The following is a 20,042-nucleotide window of genomic DNA, read 5'->3' on the forward strand; positions in this document are numbered from 1 at the left end:
GTGCTGTTTGTTTTATTGTTTTCTTACATGCTTTGGTGTTTAATGCTTTCAACTTGAACAGACAGGAGTTCGTTCGTCTCTGCCTGGAAAAGCTTAGTTTGCAGAAGTATCAGGAAACAGCTGGTTTTGGGGTGTGATGGGTGATTTTTTTTTTTTTTTTTTTTTAATCTAAGTTGAAAAACTACCTAACAGACTTATGGGGAGGGACAACCTTGCTACCCTTCTCTCCTCCCAGGGCTGGCAGTTTTATCCCCCAAAACAGTGGAGTTAAAATATTGTTCCTTAGGTTCTAGTTTAGATGCTGCTGTTGCATTCTAGATGGTAAAATAGGAGCCTGGGAGTTGCTGGACTAAAATTTTTACTCAGAGGTTCAGTATCTTCCTGCATCTATCCCACTGAACGTTAGAATTAAAGCATCAGAAGAGTCAAAGACTATTGGAGAAAGTCTCTGGCCTGTCCTCAAAATGTGCTTCCTAAACCAGCCCCTGGTACGGAGTGTCGCTCCTCACTGTATCATCCATTGCGATCCCACGAAAGGATAACGAGGCAGCTTCCTCCCTGAAGCAGGGACGGAGAAGCTCCATGTCCCATTCTGGAATCTCTACGGTCCTCTTTGTATTTGTCACGTTGTTCATTCTGCTGCGCCCTTCCCTCCCTGCTCCCGGTTCCAGCTCTGCCTCTGTGCGGCTGTTCCCTGGTCGTGCCGCTCCCCTCCCTTCAGAAGGGCGGGCCGTGGGCGACTGGGCTTGGTCCGGCGGGTCTCTGCCCTCCCTGCGGCCGCTGTCCAGCTCCCGCCTTACCGCAGCTCGTCGGGCGGCTATGGGGGAGAAAGCCGCAGGGCCGGGGCCCGCCGTTCCCGGAAGGCACCGGGGCTGGCGCGCAGCCGGGCCCAGCCGTGCGCTTGCCCGCTGTGGATGCCGGCCTCCACCGGGGGGGGGGGGCGGCTGGCTGCCCCCGCCCGCTGAGCCGCCGCCGGCGCTGCAGCGCGCTCTCCCTGCCCGCATCCCGCCACCCTCCCCGGCAGTGGGCTCCCGCCTGAGGCGGCCCAGGGTGCGCCCCCCCGCGAAGGGGCCGGGCGGGCGCGGTCCCGGCTGCCGCCCCCGCCACACGTCACAAAGTGGATGTCCTAGACTGGCGCCAGGCACGAGTCCTGCGCCCTCTCTATGATCCATGCGCGCGCGACCCCCCCGCGCGCAACTCGCCACTTCCGTCGCGCCAAGGGTACGACGGGCGCTGCCGGTTGTGCGCGTGCGTGGACGGGGCGGAGTCATGGCGGACCTGGCGGCTGTGGAAGAGCTCGCGAAGCTCGAGTACTTGTCGCTGGTCTCCAAGGTCTGCACCGAGCTGGACAACCACCTGGGCATCAACGACAAGGACCTGGGTGAGCGAGGCGGGCCCAGCCGGGCAGGGCCGCGGCCTCTGGCGCTCTCCGGGGCGAGCGCGGACCGGGCGGCGGCAGCCGCCGTCTGGCGCGTTACGGGCCTGGCGGCAGCGATGGCGGTGGCCGTTGTAGCCGTTTCTGGCGGCCAGGACGCGTATTGCGAAGGGGCTTTTCGCATTCGGAAAAAAAACTGACTTTTTTTTTTTTTTTTTTTTTTTTCCAAAAAAACTTGTCGCGAACGTGAGAAAATGCTTCGGGCCGGGCTCCTACGAAAGGGCTTGGGAGTGAAGCCGCTGCTGTTGCGAGCAGCGCTGCAGCTTTCCCGTCGGTAGAGAGACCTAGTCACTGCGTTACCGGGAGAGCAGCATTTATCCAAATATGAAGTACTTATACAGCCTTTTAGTTATTTGTTCTAACTTACTGCCTGCTTTTTCTTTGCAGCCGAGTTTGTGATAAGTCTTGCTGAGAAAAATACTACGTTTGACACATTTAAAGCAGTTCTTCTAAAGAATGGTGCCGAGTTCACTGTGAGTGAGATCTGAATGTTATTTATGTGTTCTTCTTGTCTATGCTTTGTACAGCTTTTTGTTTTAAAGAGAGAGATGTGAGGAGAGATGATTGATTTTCTTCAGCTGGGGAAGAGTGGCTGAGAAGCTTCCAGGCAGAAAAGGACCCTGGGAGTGCTGGTCAACAGCCAGCTGAACGTGAGCCGGCAGTGTGCCCAGGTGGCCAAGAAGGCCATCAGCATCTTGGCCTGTATCACCAATGGTGTGGCCAGCAGGAGCAGGGAGGTTATCGTGCCCCTGTACTGGGCACTGGTGAGGCCGCGCCTCAAATACAGTGTGTGGTTTTGGGTCCCTCACTGCAAGAAGGACATTGAGGTGCTGGAGCGTGTCCAGAGAAGGGCAGCAAAGCTGGTGAGGGGTCTGAAGAACAGGTCTGGTGAGGAGCAGCTGAGGGAACTGGGGAGGTTTAGTCTGGAGAAGAGGAGGCTGAGGGGAGATCTCATCGCTCTCTACAACCACCTGAAAGGAGGCTGTAGTTGAGGTGGGGGTCGGTCTCGTCTCCCAAGTAACTAGCAATAAGACAAGAGGAAATGGTCTCAAGTTGTGCTGGAGGAGGTTTAGGTTGGACATTAGGAAAAATTTCTTTACTGAAAAGAGTGGTCAGACATTGGAACAGGCTGCCCAGAGAAGTGGTGGAGTCACCATCCCTGGAGGTGTTCAAAAAAGGTGTTGATGTAGCGCTTCTAGGCATGGTTTAGCGGGCAAGGTGGTGTTGGGGTGATGACTGGACTTCATAGAATGGTTTCCGTTGGAAAGGACCTTAAAGATCATCTAGTCCAACCCCCCTGCCATAGCAGGGACACCTCCCACTAAACCAGGTTGCTCAAGGCTCCATCCAGCCTGGCCTTGAACACTTCCAGGGATGGAGCATCCACAGCTTCCTTAGGCAACCTGCTCCAGTGTCTCTTTTCCAACTTAATGATTCTATAATTCTGCAAAAACCTATGCACTAATTAGCTTTTGAGTATTCCTGTCTTATCAAGCCAAGCCTCCCTCTCCCTCCTTTTTTTTTTTTTAAAACTTCTATAGTCTTTGTGAAGCATCCTTCTGAGGACTTGAACTGCTTATTGTCTTATTGAGCATATAAAATATGGGAGAAACAAGTTTTCACAAAGCCAAACGTTGTCATCTTTTTATGATACTTAGATGCTGAGTTCATGAGTTCCCCAGAAATAACTTAGTTGGATTAAATAGGTGATGAAAAATGACAAGTAGAAAAGTAATTTAAATGAAAGTATCATCAACATTTTGAGATACAGCTTACTGTATCTTTTTAGGATGTGTATGAAGTTCAGTGATACTTTCTAAAAATGAACCTGCATCTTCAGAATTGAGGGGGTTTTGTCCTGCTAATAAACCCTCGCTTACTGCCTTTTAATAATGAAAAACAGTGTTGCAATAATTTTTTAGATTAAAGTGTTTATTAATTTTTTCAGGATTCCCTTATCAGTAATTTGCTACGTCTCATACAGACAATGCGGCCTCCACCAAAACCATCCACGAGCAAAGGTACGCTTGACTTTGTCCCTGTTATCGCTTCAGTGTAAAAAGAAAAACAGCACTCTCAGTCTTTTGTAGCTTTTAGCCATGTTTGGTGAGGTTGATGTAGTTATTGTTTGAGTCTTGTAAGGCATGACCTTGTGTCTTACTGTTGTGGTGGGAGTCTCCCTCGTTAGTGGTACATTAGCAAAGCTGTTTAGGCACTGAAATCATACAGAGTACACTGTTTAGAGTAGCTGTGTGTTTCCCAGATTCACTAATAATCAGGATTTTATTTGTAGGAAGGTAACATTGGCATTTTTGAGTTGAATCTCTGTAAAAGCTGTGTCCACCTTTGCATTCAGATGAAAGTTGAACTTTATATTCAGTTACAAGAAAATCAAGAGCAAATTGTTCTAGCTCATCTAAGTTTTGGGGGTTTTGTGTTGTTTTTTTTTTTTTGTTTTAAATCTCAAAATCAGAGACAGTTGTCAAACCCAAATCGGAGAAGGAAAAGTTGAAGGAGTTGTTTCCAGCCCTTTGCAGGCCAGACAATCCCAACATCAGGGTAAGATTTCTTCTGTGAGTATGTGAAAACGTAATAATTTTTTTTTAACCTGTTTCTCCTGGTTTCAAGGTTTTTTTCACAAGGTTTAGTGTCTCCCGCTAATGCATGGATAGAAGCGGACTATGAGAAATGAAATACAGAAGAGGTAGAGGGCTGGTATCATTGCGTGTAGTTATCAAGAATAGTTGTCACAGCAATTGCTGATTTGCAGAATACCTGGAAGATGAGGCTCTCGTGACATGAAACTTGTAGCCTCGCCATTCTTACATAACGTTCAAAATAACGATGGATTACAAACTAGATAAAAATTTTGGACATTCAGATGCAAGTACAAGGGACTTGCATTTTATATTTCTGTAATAATTTGACGTGTTGAGATGAAGCTGTCTTTTGTATAAAAGCGGAATTGTCTCAATATTGTGGCAAAATAGCTTTCTTACCTTTTTCTTCCTGTCATGTATTCCGTCTGATCTTTTTTTTATCTTAAATTCCTTCTGAGTAGATACACATGTGACTGTCCTTTCCGTAGATTGTTTCTCTGTGACAGACTTTTTATCTGCCTTCTTAGGGAGTGTTCTCTGTTCTTGCAGAATATGCTGGATGAAGATGACGTGAAAGTGGCAGCTGATGCACTTAAAGAACTTGAAGCTCTGATGCCTAGTGCTGACAGGCAGGGCAGGCAAAGGAGCAGTGACCACCGGTAGGTTTCTAGTGTGTCTTTGGGGGATGGGTGTTGGCAGTTGATATTGTCTGTTCGTTCTGCTCTTGTGCGAAGTTTTACTGCAAACACGTAATGTATGTATGTTTGTTTGTTAGGGCAAAGAAAAAAAGGAAGAGCCGAAGTCGTAGCAGGGATAGGAAACGAAGGCACAGATCTCGCTCTAGGTCTCGTTCTAGGACTTGGGATAAGAACAGGGGAAAATCCAGATACCGGTCAAGGAGCAGAAGTCAGAGTCCCAGTAGGGACCGGAAGGATCGAGACAAGTATGTTGAGAAGAGCAATGAGAGATGGAGAGACAAGCACATAGACCGTCCACCGCCTGAGGAGCCTTCCATTGGAGACATCTACAATGGCAAAGTCACAAGTATAATGCAATTTGGATGCTTTGTGCAGTTGGAAGGACTAAGGTACCTTCTGAGATTCACTGTAGATCTGGTACTCTTCCACCTGAATTCTCTTTTCTGCTAGTGTCTTAAAGAGGTTGTGAGGCTACAATAAGGTGTGCTGGGTTCTGATGCCAAAATGAAAGTCTATTTCAGAAAAACACATTCAACAGCAGAGAATGTTCTCCTCATAAAAATAGTTTATGAATGTACAGAAGCAAACAGTTGACAACAAAATATTTTAATCCAGACTCTGAATGATCTGAAGGACTGTCAGAGTAATAATGTACAGCATCTCATGCCCCTCCCCTCTGTTTCACCTACAGGAAGCGTTGGGAGGGCTTGGTTCACATCTCAGAGCTTCGAAGAGAAGGACGGGTTGCCAATGTTGCTGATGTTGTGAGCAAAGGACAAAGAGTAAAAGTCAAAGTGTTATCCTTTACTGGATCCAAAACCAGTTTGAGCATGAAGGTATGGAAGACGTTCTATAGTGCTTATAGTAGAGTTTTGTGGTGCCAAAATTTTTAAAGATTACACCTCTTCCTGCTATTTTTTGCTCCTTTTGATGAAAACGAGTAACGCTTCAAGTAGGAGGTAAAAAAAAAAAAGTGTTAATGTTCTGTATTTAAGTGGCTTATTACTTTTTACTCATTTTCTGTAGGTTTTGTTTTTGATGTGGTGTTCCTAACAATTTTTTGACTTGATGTGTTAGCTAAGTGACAAGGCAAACCTCAAGCTGTTGCTGTGTTTGTCTTCCTTTTTCAGTGTGAGAGAAGCATTTAATTTTAAATGAAATCACTGCCACTGCCAAGGCAGAGTAGAGTTTTCCAGGCCTTGGGGTGTACTTACCTCATGATACCACATGGAAAAAAAAAAAGCACGCAAAATAGCATTTTCTGTGTATGGGCTATTGGCAGTAGTCTCTGAGAAATGTACTGTGCTTTTTCTATTGTGTTAGAGGAAGCACCAGTGTTGATAGATAAGGAGAAGTGCAATATAGATAGAGCTGATTGGTTAATCAATCTAATGTAGGATGTTGATCAAGACACTGGAGAAGACTTGAACCCAAACCGGAGGAGAAACTTGGTTGGAGAAACCAATGAAGAAACCTCTATGAGAAACCCGGACAGACCCAGTCACCTGTCCCTGGTGAATGCGCCGGAGGTGGAGGATGACAGCCTTGAACGGAAACGCCTCACCCGAATTTCAGACCCAGAGAAATGGGAAATAAAACAGGTGTGTTTTGTATTCAAGGAAGTAGGGTGTCAGTTGGTAAAATTGCTAGGGAGTTTCATGAACTAGAATACAACTCCTTGATTGCTTGTTTAACTTGTGCCTTACTTCTGAATTGCTGCCTTATTGCAATTTGGGACTTCTACCTTATTTCTAACGATGAAGTTAGTCCTGCTTTGAGCAGGAGGTTGGACCAGGTAACCCGCAGAGATCACTTGGACCTGGGGGATCACGATCTTTATCCAGTGATGCTTAGGTGGTATTTGATTATCAGTCCGTGTCTCACCAGCTCTCTCGCACTGATGGTGTTTAGAATAATAAAAGGACTATTTACTAAGAAGCTGGAGAAGTTGGGGAGAGGTGTGCCAGAATGTAGGGCCATTCCTTTGTTCTGAAATCACAACATTCCTTTTTTCTTGTTTTACAAGTCTGCCAATAGCGTTAGAACTGAGACCTCATAGGCATGAGTTGTGTTCGGTTCACGGGGACAAATTCATGTATTCATTCTCTTCCCAGATGATTGCCGCTAATGTGCTTTCCAAGGAAGAGTTTCCAGACTTCGATGAGGAGACTGGAATTCTTCCAAAAGTTGATGATGAAGAAGGTAGTGTTTCCAAGTAGTCTTGTTGTAAATTCCTTGTTTCTGGACATGTTTTGATTCAAAAAGAGATGATGATGTGATGTGAAGCATCTTAGAATTTGCTGTCATAGAACTGTGGAATGGTTTGGGTTGGAAGGGACCTTAAAGGTGGTCTAGTTCCTACCCTCCCACCATGGGCAGGGACACCTTCCACTAGGTCAAGTTGCTCCAAGCCCCGTCCAACCTGGCCTTGAACACTGCCAGGGAGGGGGCAGCCACAACTTCTCTGGGCAACCTATCATCTTAAACATTTGGAACTTGGCATGCTCTAGCCTTATTATTAGTGACATTTGGATGTGCCTTGTCTGCGCATTCTTTTTATTTGTGGAATATTTCACTTTTTTAAGTACATCATAATCAAGAATACACAGGAAGCACCATTTGAAGAGGTACTTTTATGTACCTGAAAGAAGATGTTTTACTTTTCCGTAAATATTGTCACTTGTGCATTTTAGATGAGGACCTTGAGATTGAGTTAGTTGAAGAAGAGCCACCGTTCCTTCGAGGTCATACTAAACAGAGCATGGATATGAGTCCCATCAAAATAGTAAAGGTAAGAGATTTCTAGGACTAAAACAAATATACTTGATTTAATTAAATATTTGGGAATTTAACAACCGGTTTTCCACCTGGACATTACTGAGAGCCCTGAAAAACATTACCACTGAATTCAAGATCCGTTCTTTTCTTGTGAAGCTGGATTCTTACTTAGCTGGTGACAGTGAAGTGGAATAATTGAACCAAAAGGCTCATTAGCCTGCAGCAGCAACCATTTCACATAAGTGCATTAGAACATACTTTCTCTGTTCCGCTTTTTCTTGCCTTTTGAAAGTAGAAGGTGGTAGAGAGTTTCATTGGTTGTGCCCATAATCCTTCCAACTGGACAATGTAGGGATGCTCCATAGTTAGTCATGACCATGGAAGTTCATGAGGCTGAGCAAATGGAAATATCCTGGAAGTCAAATAGATAAAGAGTTAACATCTTTTAAAGCATCTTCAGAAGACACTTCTAAAGGACAGTGATGACAGAGGGATAATTGAAGGATTGGGAGTGCTTAAAGTCTTAACTTTTTTCTTGCTTTCCAGAATCCAGATGGTTCCTTGTCCCAGGCTGCAATGATGCAGAGTGCTTTAGCTAAAGAAAGACGAGAACTTAAACAAGCCCAGAGAGAAGCAGAGATGGATTCTATCCCCATGGGACTCAACACACACTGGGTGGATCCTCTCCCTGATGGTATGTTGAACACATCTAAGTGTGAACTGTGCCTTTTTGCAATAGTTGAGCAACCCAGGAGAAATATCTTGCTACTGTGTTTGTCTGCCTCACTTTAAAAGCAAGGCAAAGAAGAAATGCTTTCCCACTGAAGCGAAACTAGGAATGTCAAGAGAAATGCATTACTAAAAGGTGTGATGGATGGTGAAGTAATTTTTTACATGGGAATTAATCTAATAGTGGGGGTATACCTGTAGGAACTTCAAAAATTCTTAAACACCTAAGTATAAAAGGCATGGATGATGGAACAATAGGACCAGGATCTTCAGGGTCTGTGCCGTGTGAACCTAGATGTAATGGTGAAATGATTTCTTTTCTAGTGGATGGAAGACAAATAGCTGCAAACATGCGAGGTATTGGGATGATGCCCAATGATATCCCAGAGTGGAAGAAACATGCATTTGGTGGCAACAAAGCTTCTTATGGTAAGAAGACACAGCTTTCCATCATTGAGCAGAGAGAGAGTCTTCCAATCTTCAGACTGAAGGAGCAGCTCATACAAGTAAGACTCTCGAAATGGCATTCTTGTTTGAGCAAGCAATAATTTAAAATAAATGCTCTTGGTTTAGCATGTTGACAGGTGAATAGCAAGTTGACAATTTTAAGTACAGAACTATAGTTTGTAATAATTATTTTAAAGGTTTATATGTATCTATATTTTAATAAAGCTCCACATATTTACTGACATAAGTCAAAATTAAAACTAGGATCATGTCAACAAGGGATGAGTCAGCTAAATCGTTAAGCAGTTTGCTGACTTGATCAGTAGGAACACTTGCATGGCTTTTTGTCTGGGTCATCTGGAGCAAAAGCAGTAGTCCTCAGTCTAGTCCTAGATATACTATGTTGATTTTGTTGATTTGGTTTTTGGTTTTAAATTTTGACAAGTGCATCTGTTATGACCTTTTCTAGGCTGTGCATGACAACCAGATCCTTATTGTTATTGGAGAGACAGGATCTGGGAAAACAACACAGATTACCCAGTACCTGGCTGAGGCGGGGTATACATCAAGAGGAAAGATTGGGTGTACTCAGCCTCGCAGAGTGGCTGCAATGTCTGTTGCGAAGAGGGTGTCAGAGGAATTTGGTTGCTGCTTGGGACAAGAGGTGAGTTTCCATGCTGAAGAGCAACACACCAAAATAAGCATGAGGAAAAGTAGGAAAAATCGGTACTGGAGCTAGTTTGCTCGTGTGTCCATGTGTCTGTTCTTTGTAGGCTGTTAAATAAGCTTGCAGAATAATCAAACGGGGAATTAATGGTGCTAATAACTTAAATCTGTGGCTTCACCTTCTGTGCAACTGTTCTTTCTAGGTTGGCTACACCATTCGATTTGAAGACTGCACTAGCCCTGAAACTGTTATCAAATACATGACAGATGGTATGTTACTGAGGGAGTGCTTGATAGATCCTGATCTGACCCAGTATGCCATTATCATGCTGGACGAAGCCCATGAGAGAACCATACATACAGATGTGCTCTTTGGACTCCTGAAGAAGGTAATGTAGCATTTGATTTTTATTGCTTTGGTGTTCTCTGTATGCTGTGTATGGGCAGGAGCACACAGGGGAAGGCAAGGTCGCGTAAGTCAACTTCATTCATGTGCCCTAAGAGTCTCTTCTGAAGCAAAGCAAATGCTCCTAAGGGTTTGTAGTCCAAGTTCTCATAAGATGAGCCTCTGCGGGAAGACAAAGCGAGCAAAATTCAGCAGCAACAATGAGAATTGGCAGTCCAGGATGCTCATAATGATGGATGAGCAGAGGAGCATTCTTGCTTTGCTCTTCGTTTGCAAAGGCTTTCTGTGATAGGTGCTGCTAAGAAGGGTTTGAAATGTGACCTCAGTGGTTGATTATTTGAAATTCTGGATACTGGAATGAGCTGCCCCTCTACTCAGACATTAAAACGCGTGATATTACTAGTCATGTTTCTCTGACTTAAGTCAAGTGCTGTATGTTAATAGTCCCAAGGGCAATAAATGATAACTTTTTTTCGTGCTATAGACGGTGCAGAAACGGCAGGATATGAAGTTGATAGTGACATCAGCAACATTGGATGCTGTGAAATTCTCTCAGTATTTCTACGAAGCGCCAATCTTCACAATTCCTGGCAGAACATACCCAGTAGAAATTCTGTACACAAAAGAGCCAGAGACAGATTATTTGGATGCCAGTCTGATTACAGTGATGCAGATCCACTTAACGGAGCCACCAGGTGAGTGGAGAGGTGTCAAGGGTTATTGGTGATTCAAGGACCCTAGTACAGAAGGACTTGCTCACGTATCATGCAGTAGTAACACAAGCAAAGCGCTGTCAGTCCTGTCCTCTATTGTTTGCACATACAGTAAATAAAACACTGAAACAGTTGGGTGAAAGACAAAGTATGCTGCTTGTGGCTAAGAGTTGTTGCCCAGGGGCTAGCAGAAGTTGAGTATCCTCTGCTTTAAATGGAAAAGGTGAGGGATGGAAATGTGGTAATGCAGGATTTGTACTGAACAAAATTGATTCTGTGGGTGTTTTAATTTACTTCCTGTGTAGGTGACATTTTGGTATTTCTGACTGGTCAGGAAGAGATTGACACTGCCTGTGAAATCCTCTATGAGAGGATGAAATCTCTGGGACCTGATGTTCCAGAGTTAATTATCCTACCAGTATACTCAGCTTTACCCAGTGAAATGCAAACCAGGATCTTTGACCCAGCCCCACCAGGAAGCAGAAAGGTAATTTCCCTAAGTGTGGCTTCATCTTCTGCTGATACGTTTTAATAGTGGGGGATATTACATTGCTAATCATTCTTCTTTTTTTAATTTTTTTTTCTTTTTTTTTTTTTTTTTTTTGGCACTTCTGATTCTGTTAGTTACAACTTTAGACAAAATGATGTAGTTTTGGCGAAAAGGTGGCTTATATGTATCTTAGAGCATGTTTTGGTTGTGTGCATGCCTATACATGTTACCTGAGCCTTTGAAAATGTATATAAAACCAAAAACATCTAGTGTAGCAAACTTCTGCGTGGAATATTCTTGGTGTGTTTTTTAATGGTGACTTCAAAGGATATTAACTTCAGTGAAATCTAAATGCAATTACTGTTGGATGGATGTGAATTTCCTATCAAACTAGCTATTCCTAGTGAATAGCTAGAGATACATTCTTTGCAAGATTCTTCTCTAAATATGGACTGTGTTTGAGTGATAGGCAAAAATTCTCTCTGAAGTCAGTGCAATCTGCTTAGATTATAATGATCTTTCACTTGCTTTTAATTACGGATTTTATCATGCCATTTTCCCATATTGCCCAAATCTAAACCAAATGTAGATTCTTAAAGCACATCCATCTTTGACTGTAGATAGCACTTCTTTCCGTTCTCTATGAACACATTTTTCCTTTCGACGTTAAATGATAGTAGTTGCTTTTTATAACAAACTGCTTGCATCGTGTAAACTGGATTGTTGAAGTTGAGCGTGACGGTTGGTTTGGCAGCCAGATACAGAACTGGTACCAAATCAAACTGTTGTTGGCAGGTTGTCATCGCCACTAACATTGCTGAAACATCTTTGACTATTGATGGAATATATTATGTAGTTGATCCTGGCTTTGTGAAGCAGAAAGTTTATAACTCTAAGACTGGAATTGACCAGCTGGTTGTTACACCGATTTCACAGGTAGGCATTCTGTGTTTGATCTTTTTTTTTTTTTGTCTTGCTGGTAGTGTGTATCTTGATCATGTGGTGTCCAAGCACATGGAAGCAAAGCGAGGCAATGATAAAACCACATTTTTGATAACTCCCTGAGACTCCTTGAGGCTGTGCCTAAGGAATACATGCTTTCCTGGGTTGTACTGGAAATCTCTTCTATTAATACAAGTAAAATTGTGACTAATTAATAATTGTATTTTACTTGGTTTTACCTGTGCCTATTTGCACCTGTTCACCGAGATGCCTTGTTACCTTCAGGCTCAAGCAAAGCAGCGAGCAGGAAGGGCTGGGAGAACAGGACCAGGAAAATGCTATCGGTTATATACAGAGCGTGCTTATCGAGATGAAATGCTAACCACCAATGTGCCTGAAATCCAGAGAACAAATTTGGCCAGTACAGTGCTTTCCCTTAAGGTGCGTATTTCATCAACTTGTAGCAAGCCAACATGATCATAAGCATTTCAATAAATGAGTCTCTGCCTTTGTGAACCTCATGAAATACTTCTGTAACTTCAGATCCTTCTAGTGAACAGGAGGGAGACTGCATCAAATGCAATTCTCAGGCGCTGAGCTTGCTCCTGCGTTTTTCTGTTATAATGATGACTGTCCACCTAAACTACAAGTCTCAGCTGCACAGAACAATTAGTTGCAGGAGGTTTGAGAAACAGGAGTTTTATGGGCAGTGCACATTTTCTATGTAAGGTACATTTATGTTAGCAGATAAGACACACTGGTTTAGAGTGGTTTTTGGTCTCCAAACATGCACATCTTCTAAGTGTGTACCATCTCTCTGGGAGTCCGCAGGCTGGATCTAACCCAGTACCTGACGACTGTTCCCATTCTGGGAAAAGGGGAAGGGTGGAAACATATTTAGTGCCCATTGGAGCTGTCAAGCCACACTGGTTTACAAGGCAGGAAGTCCTCAAACCCAGCATTTAGCCTATGGGTCTCCTCTGTTGAATCGTCTTGCTTGAGAGATGCATGGAACAGTACCAGAAAAACAGAACGAAAAACTGAACGGTGGGTGAAAGCTGTGGGCCAGCGCGGATCATCTCGAGTAGAAATACAGCCATGTAGCTGTGACTGTGGTTACAGTCAGTGTAAGGACATGAGGCTAGGGTTGCTTAAAGTTCTGTAGTGCCTCCTTGCTTGTTGGAGTGTGGTGTCTTCCTTCTCAGTGTTTTAACTTGGGTTTTCTCCACTCCCTCTGTTCAGGCTATGGGCATCAATGATTTGCTCTCCTTTGACTTTATGGATGCTCCCCCAATGGAGACTCTCATAACTGCCATGGAGCAGCTGTACACCCTGGGAGCTCTGGATGATGAGGGACTGCTCACTCGACTTGGGCGCAGGGTAGGCAAAATAGAATACTTCTAAGCACCGTCTGGGTTGCAAATACTTAGGGGGTGACACGAGAGCAGCTGTGTAAGGACTTGCCTAGCACTGTTGGTTTCCTTTTCCTGTTATTCTCTTGTGTTTTGTTGGTAGCTTTTCAGTTACCATAGTTATGTACCTTCTGCTTTTTAAGGAACAGCTATTACTTCTCCTTATTCATAAGGTAACTTTTATTAATGCCTAAAAGTTTCCTGTAAGTATTGGGATATCCTTGTGATTGTGAATATAGACAAATAATTTGCTTCATGTTGAGTAAAGTTACTCTGTGTAAAGCACACTGCTTTGAAAAGGAAGCGTGGAAGAAAGGGCATTGCTCTCTTGCGCTGAGAGCGCTCAAGATTTTTCCAAGGTGTTGCATGGTACCCTGAAACAGGTTTCTTGCAGATGGCAGAATTCCCCTTGGAGCCTATGTTGTGTAAGATGTTGATCATGTCTGTACATCTGGGATGCAGTGAGGAAATGTTGACTATCGTCTCCATGCTGTCCGTGCAGAACGTGTTCTACAGGCCAAAGGTAGGGAATGCAGCCAGGAAGTAGCACTGTTACAGTTTGGGTGTTTTCTGTGCGCCTGCCTCAGGTGTTGGAGAGTGAGCATGTTTGCAAAAACAAACCTGTAGCTTGGCGAGACTGTTTGCTGATACGTTACGTTTCTGATGTACCTTTGGTTAAACATGCTGTAGCTGTGGATGTCGGTAGTTTCTGTGCAGATGGGAAGATGGAAGTTAGAAGTCTCACATTCTCTTTTGCATTTCCCAGTAAACATATACAACCCTAAACCAAGTCAGTTGCAGCTCTGGAGTTACGAAAGCCTTTGTCATTTTCAGATACACAGAATGTATTTCTTCATGGCAGTCTTGTCCTATGGTGATTTCTTTTAAGTCATCAAGCAGCAGACTGTGCTGTGGTAGCATTCCTCAACAGCAGGCTCCTCTTGAATCTATTATTTCTTCATTATCGTGGCCTGCTGTAGTCAGGCAGCAGTTAGTCTGTTAACTTCAATTTTGATCTGTGTAGCCACAGTGTTTAATGTTTCATCTGCAGATTGGAGAAGTGGGGAGAGGTGGGTAGGTCATCAGGACCAAAGTTACTGCTTCAGCACCTCTGTTGGTGAGTGATTGAGGTTGCTTCTAGAGCAATAAAAAAATAGCTAGTTCAATGCGTGCACCTGCTTCCTGCAGTGTAGATGAGCAGTTTACTTTTAAGTGTTCTTTCAGAAACAGGGCCTGACATTGAATAAGAAGTATCAGTAAAAAAAAAAAAATAGTTCTTCATCTTTTCTGGCCAGATCCTTGTCACCCATAGGAGAGTCTTTAGGAGAGTCTACATGAGGTCTCTCTTTGGCAAGAACAGTTCCAGGCTTTCCTTTCATACAGGCGTAGTTTTGGCTTAGTGAGAGCAGTCCCAGTGATGTTTAAGTTCTCATCACTTGGTCCTTAGTTCACTCGCCACTCAAACTTTTGTGTTGTCTTCTCAGTCTTAGTCACCTGTTTCATGGTAGACTTAAAAAGTCATGGTGTGAGTGACAAGGAGCCCATGTCCTTCATGTTCACTAGGATTGTCTCTGTGATCTCTAGATATCTGATGCGTATTTTATGTGTTAGGATAAACAAGCACTTGCTGATCAAAAGAAAGCCAAGTTCCATCAGACAGAAGGTGACCACCTCACTCTACTGGCTGTGTACAATTCCTGGAAGAATAATAAGTTTTCAAATCCCTGGTGCTATGAAAATTTTATCCAGGCCCGATCCTTACGCAGGGCACAGGACATCCGCAAGCAGATGTTGGGCATTATGGACAGGTAAGCATGTTGAGAAGAACAGTAGTGACTTTGGTTTTCTTAGTGTTCTTACACTGTAGTAGCTAAACAAAATTTGCTAATCTGGTATTGGTAACTGCATGCAAACCTGGAGAACTCTTTTTTTTTTTTTTTTTTTTTTTTTTTTTTCCCCCCCCCCTCTCTCTCTCTTAACTATTGTCTGGCAGGCACAAGCTGGATGTGGTATCCTGTGGGAAGGCAACAGTTCGAGTCCAGAAGGCCATCTGTAGTGGCTTCTTCCGAAATGCAGCAAAGAAAGATCCCCAGGAAGGTTATAGGACGCTCATTGATCAACAAGTAGTATATATCCACCCATCCAGTGCCCTCTTCAACAGGCAGCCAGAATGGTGAGGAAGGCAGTTTCTATTTCAGTTCTGACTTTATAACTGAGAAGGTTGTGGTGCACACTGTTTGTGCAGTCCAGATCGAAGTATAGGCTGCTGATTTCTCAGCAATGAGCAGAGTGAGAAGAGTTTCAAGTATGCTTTTGGCTCTTTCTGCTGCTAAAATTAGTGCCTGCGCAGAGATGAGAGTGACTTTTTGAGCCAAGGCCGGTCCTGAAGCCTGCAGTTCTGTGTTTCTGTATTGTGGAACTGAGTTTAAAGCACTGTGGAGGGCGGGGAGGGAGGGAGTTGTTTTAAATGGAATGAAGTACTTCTGTGCTGAAGAGTAGTTGTGAAGTAGGAGAGGAAAAAGAGGATAACTATTCTGGATGATTCTTGTGGAGCCTGCATTGGAGGGTATAAGGAGCCTTATGCTGAAGGAGGGTGAAACAGAGATAAAGGGGCAAGCTTATACTCCAGTCCTTGCCTTGTCTCTTTTGTTTGGAAAAACTAACTTCCAAAGTTGCTGTCCCTTTTCACAGGGTGGTGTATCATGAGCTGGTGCTGACCACCAAGGAATATATGCGTGAAGTGACAACTATTGATCCTCGCTGGCTGGTGGAATTTGCACCAGCTTTCTTCAAGGTTTCTGATCCGACCAAGCTGAGCAAACAGAAAAAGCAGCAGCGGCTAGAACCGCTGTACAATCGCTATGAAGAGCCTAATGCTTGGAGGATATCACGTGCATTCAGACGGCGATGAGGCTAGTTCCCTCATGGACTCTTAGTGGTTTTATGTTTGTGGGACTGTGATTTTTGTACTGTTGCAAGTGTCCTGAAAGAAAGGACATTCAATTGAAGTTAGCTACAAAATGAACAGAAAACAAGCATTTTTAGAGCAAAAGCACAAGGGGGCGATGTGCGCTCATGTCAGCGGCCCCTCAGACTCCACAGCTGCATGACAAATGTCCTGGGTCTCCTCAGTGTGTTGCATCGTTTCAGAAATAGTTCTTGAAGCATTTCTTTAGTCATTCCCCTTTTAAGAGACAGAACCTAGGACTCGGAAATCTGGGCACTGAGCTGAACAAGAACAAAAAGATAATGATTTAAAAAACAGTTGTTCACCAGCCTAACTGCCTTCTGAGTGACCAGGCAAATAGAGGCTGGAATAGTTTGTTTCTTTACCCTGCTAAAAGGGATTTATTTCTACGTAGGCTCTTGGACAGGGGCTGTTTTCTGGGAGCTGCTTGTTCTGTATTTTTCCTGTTTTATGCATTTTCCTGTTCAGTGTAACTATTGGTCTTCTATGCAAGCCATGTGTGGTGAGATATTTGGTATCTGTGGCTTTGGGATAAGGCAGGAAAGATCCCTTGAAACCCAGCTAGAATGTCAGTTATACTTGGACAATGGCACAGGTCAGACTGCAAGCCTTATCCTTCATCACCGTCTCCTGTGTGCTGAAGGCTAGTGTATCAACCGGTAATTAACTACATCCACTCTGTAGCACGGCTCTGTCTGTGAGCATAAGTGGTTACAGATGTTTAGACTTTCCATACAATGTGTCATGTGTCTTGTTTCCACTTACAACGTTTGGTGACATCACAACCATTGGGGTTTTTTAAATAGAATATGCTCTTACAGCTAAAATGTCTGTAAAACATTGTGTAACAGTTCCTTCTTTAAAAAGAAATGGGCTGTCCAGTGTGTGGTATATCATGCTGAAGCTATCTCTAAATTAGTTTTTCTGTGGGAAACAGATGAAACTTATTTGACTTCATAGATGCAGATACCCAATTTTTTTTTCAAAGCTAGGACATTTGCTAAAATTATTGTTGAAATTAGTAGAATGAAGTTGGCTGGTTGTTTTACACTCAGTGAATTTGAAGAATGTTTCACACTGATAAGTAGCTATATTGGAAATGTGTATCTATGTACAGAGGTGGGCAGGGATGTTGTATATACTGTTTTATTATATTGTACAAGTGCCCTGAGCTTTCCTGTGGTGTTACATCTTCGTAAAGTTAAATAGAATTACAAAGTTCTTAAGTTGGGAGGCGTTTTTCATTATGGCATTAGGCAGACGGTTGTCCTATTGAGTACTCTTCCAAGCATATTTTCCTTCCACGAACTCTGCAGCTGCATCTGTTACTGTTTTCTATGAAAATTTGCAATTGACTTTTGAAAGTCAAATGAAGGATATAAAGGTGAAAATGTACACAGTGGAAGTCCCAGTTGTACGGCATACTTTGAGGTACTTCTGTTCCAAATTCACTTTGTATTTGCTTCTCCAGTGTAGGCTCTTTCTGACTTACGGTAGGGGAAAATGCATCAACGGAGAGATTTTCTTTTTAAGTGAACAATTGTCATCTGTTTTGTGTGTGTTATTCCTTTCCTTCATGTAATTTTTTCAGTAATATCCTTTAATTAATTTACAGAAACTTCCATGGTGACCTCAGCTGCTTGCTTTGGGAACACCCCACATCCACAACTGGCCTGTGAAACAATAATGCTGGCTTACACATTTTTTTTAGAGCAAGTTTTATCAGCCTTTTACTGCTCCGAGGCTTCTGAACATAACATCCTGATGTCTTCTACTGTTTATGTGATTTTTAGTTGGTTTATCTTGAATAAAAGCCTGAAAGTAAGATGCCTGGTCCTAGGGTAAAACCACAGACGTAATGCTTTCTTCTGGCAGTACTTACGTAATGAATAGGTGTTTAAGCCCCTTGCTGGGGAAAGCGTTCCTTGAGCTCTCCGGTGTGAAGTGCTTGCGTGAGCACTTGCCAACCTGCCTCTGTCTAAATGAACTGCATTATTTTAAATGGTATAGTTTGTAGATCTTCTGGTTCATTTTGGCTGTACTGAGTGATGCACTAAGACTGGTAACTCATGTTTCTTACCTAAAGGCAAAAATTCTGCCAGCAGAGGCCATGTGTCTAGTCTGGAATGTTTTTGGAGGTGTTATGCTTAGCTAAGCTGCTAAAAATTTCTGGGGTAGTCTAAGTACGTATGTGTGTGTGCAATCTTCGCATGTTTCCCTTCATCAGCAATAAATGGCCTCCTTGCCTTTAGTTGGTCTCGTGCTGCAGACTGTGCTAGTGTGGGGTGGAAGTTTCTGTTAACATGCCAGGAGGAGATGAGCTTGCCCTCTCTCTGGTTTCATGTGCCAGGAGGAGATAGATGTGCTTGTTCTGTCTCCAGTCTCATTACTGCCAGCAACAGCAGCAAATACAGCCACCCAGAGGCCCTCCCCCAGGCTTGGGTGGCTCCCTGCTTCTAGTAATATTTGGTGAAGTTGTTGAAAAGAAGCTTCAGCTGTAATTAAGGGGGAAGGCTTAGGCTGCCGAAGCACTGGGGTTATTCTTCCTGCTGGCAGAGAACAAACAGTAGTTAGCTACAGGCAAACAGAGGGGAAAACCACACAGACAGGGTGAGACTAAGCAAGAGCAAATGGAAGAATCACCATGTGTGCTGTGCCCGCAAGAGGTTGGTGAAATGGCACTAGCCTTTGCAGGGGGGTGGACGGGGTGTAGATAAGGCTCAAACTATGGGTGCTTTTTTTTTCCCCTCCTGGAAGACGAAGGAGCAGTGTGAAATGCTGAATGGTTCCTCTGGGGAATTCCAAGCCATCTGCGAACCTCCCTACTCAACATTGTGGCTTGTGGAACATTTCATACAAGTAGCACGGACTAAGTATTGCTGGTTCCTGTCCCTGCTCTGGTTCCCCAGAGCTTGATGTAGTGTCCCTCACCCAGCTGAGGACCTCCTCCTGCTTGTGGAGATGTGAATCTGAATGGATGGAGCAAGCAATCCTTTCTCTCAAGCTCCAGCAGCATGTGCCATAGGCCAGTTTCTGTGGGTTAGCTGATTGTCACAAACAGGATTCACAGCAGAAGAAAACCTCACACATTCCTGTGTATGTGCGCACACACTTGCACACATCCAAACCCAACCTTTTGTCCTTAATGCAAGAAAGATAAATATGACTTTTACAGCCAGCCCCACACATGCTCCATCTGTTATAGTAACTACCTTAACCTCGTTAATGGGCTTGCTACCAGAGACAGTGTGACAGCAATGTGCTACTTACACAATGGGGGTTTTGTTTTTTAGTAATTCAGTTTTCATGAGATTTCTGTGGCAATTGCAGAAGGCTGTGATGCTGACCCATTAGCACTTTTATGGAATTTTTCATTTATGAATGTATTGTTCTTTCAAGCCAGCTGGGAATGTGGTGAGTGAGTATCTGATTTTAGCAAGTATGTTTTGTATGTGTATGTTCTGTAACCTACATAAATCCTGTGGCTGGTCTGTCCATACACTGGAGGTGGAGAAGTGGGGCTGCACTGATCTGGATTATGCTGGTTTATTTGGATCAAAAATGATCTTGTTCTTCTAGCTGGTAGGCCTGTGAGTCTGTCCAAACACAGCTCATCTGTGCAAGCTACGCTGAAAGCAGTGGGTTTTTGTTGAGTGTAGAAAAATCTTCTATTTGAGTTCAATATTAGTTTACTTTTACGAGGAAAAAAAAAAAGGCAAGGAAGTAGAAGTGAACTGGATCATAGTCAGTGGCAGATC

The 20,042-nt window shown here is 43.6% G+C and overlaps 1 protein-coding gene across 1 annotated transcript; it reads left to right on the forward strand.

The window, feature by feature from the left end:
* Window positions 1-1,269: 1,269 nt before the first annotated feature.
* Window positions 1,270-18,535, forward strand: DHX8 (DEAH-box helicase 8). The gene is made up of 23 exons (XM_086478074.1): window positions 1,270-1,381; window positions 1,823-1,908; window positions 3,384-3,456; window positions 3,909-3,994; window positions 4,585-4,694; window positions 4,811-5,122; window positions 5,425-5,569; window positions 6,131-6,334; window positions 6,848-6,935; window positions 7,427-7,524; window positions 8,058-8,205; window positions 8,565-8,746; window positions 9,157-9,351; window positions 9,557-9,742; window positions 10,244-10,454; window positions 10,778-10,959; window positions 11,758-11,898; window positions 12,190-12,345; window positions 13,147-13,284; window positions 13,711-13,839; window positions 14,928-15,124; window positions 15,310-15,489; window positions 16,008-18,535. Exons 1-23 carry the CDS (start codon window positions 1,270-1,272, stop codon window positions 16,225-16,227), a joined length of 3,579 nt encoding a protein of 1,192 aa, XP_086334200.1. The 3' UTR covers window positions 16,228-18,535.
* Window positions 18,536-20,042: the final 1,507 nt, after the last annotated feature.

Source organism: Leptosomus discolor, chromosome 25 (assembly GCF_034619465.1).
Source record: "Leptosomus discolor isolate bLepDis1 chromosome 25, bLepDis1.hap2, whole genome shotgun sequence".
Classification (NCBI taxonomy): domain Eukaryota; kingdom Metazoa; phylum Chordata; class Aves; order Leptosomiformes; family Leptosomidae; genus Leptosomus; species Leptosomus discolor.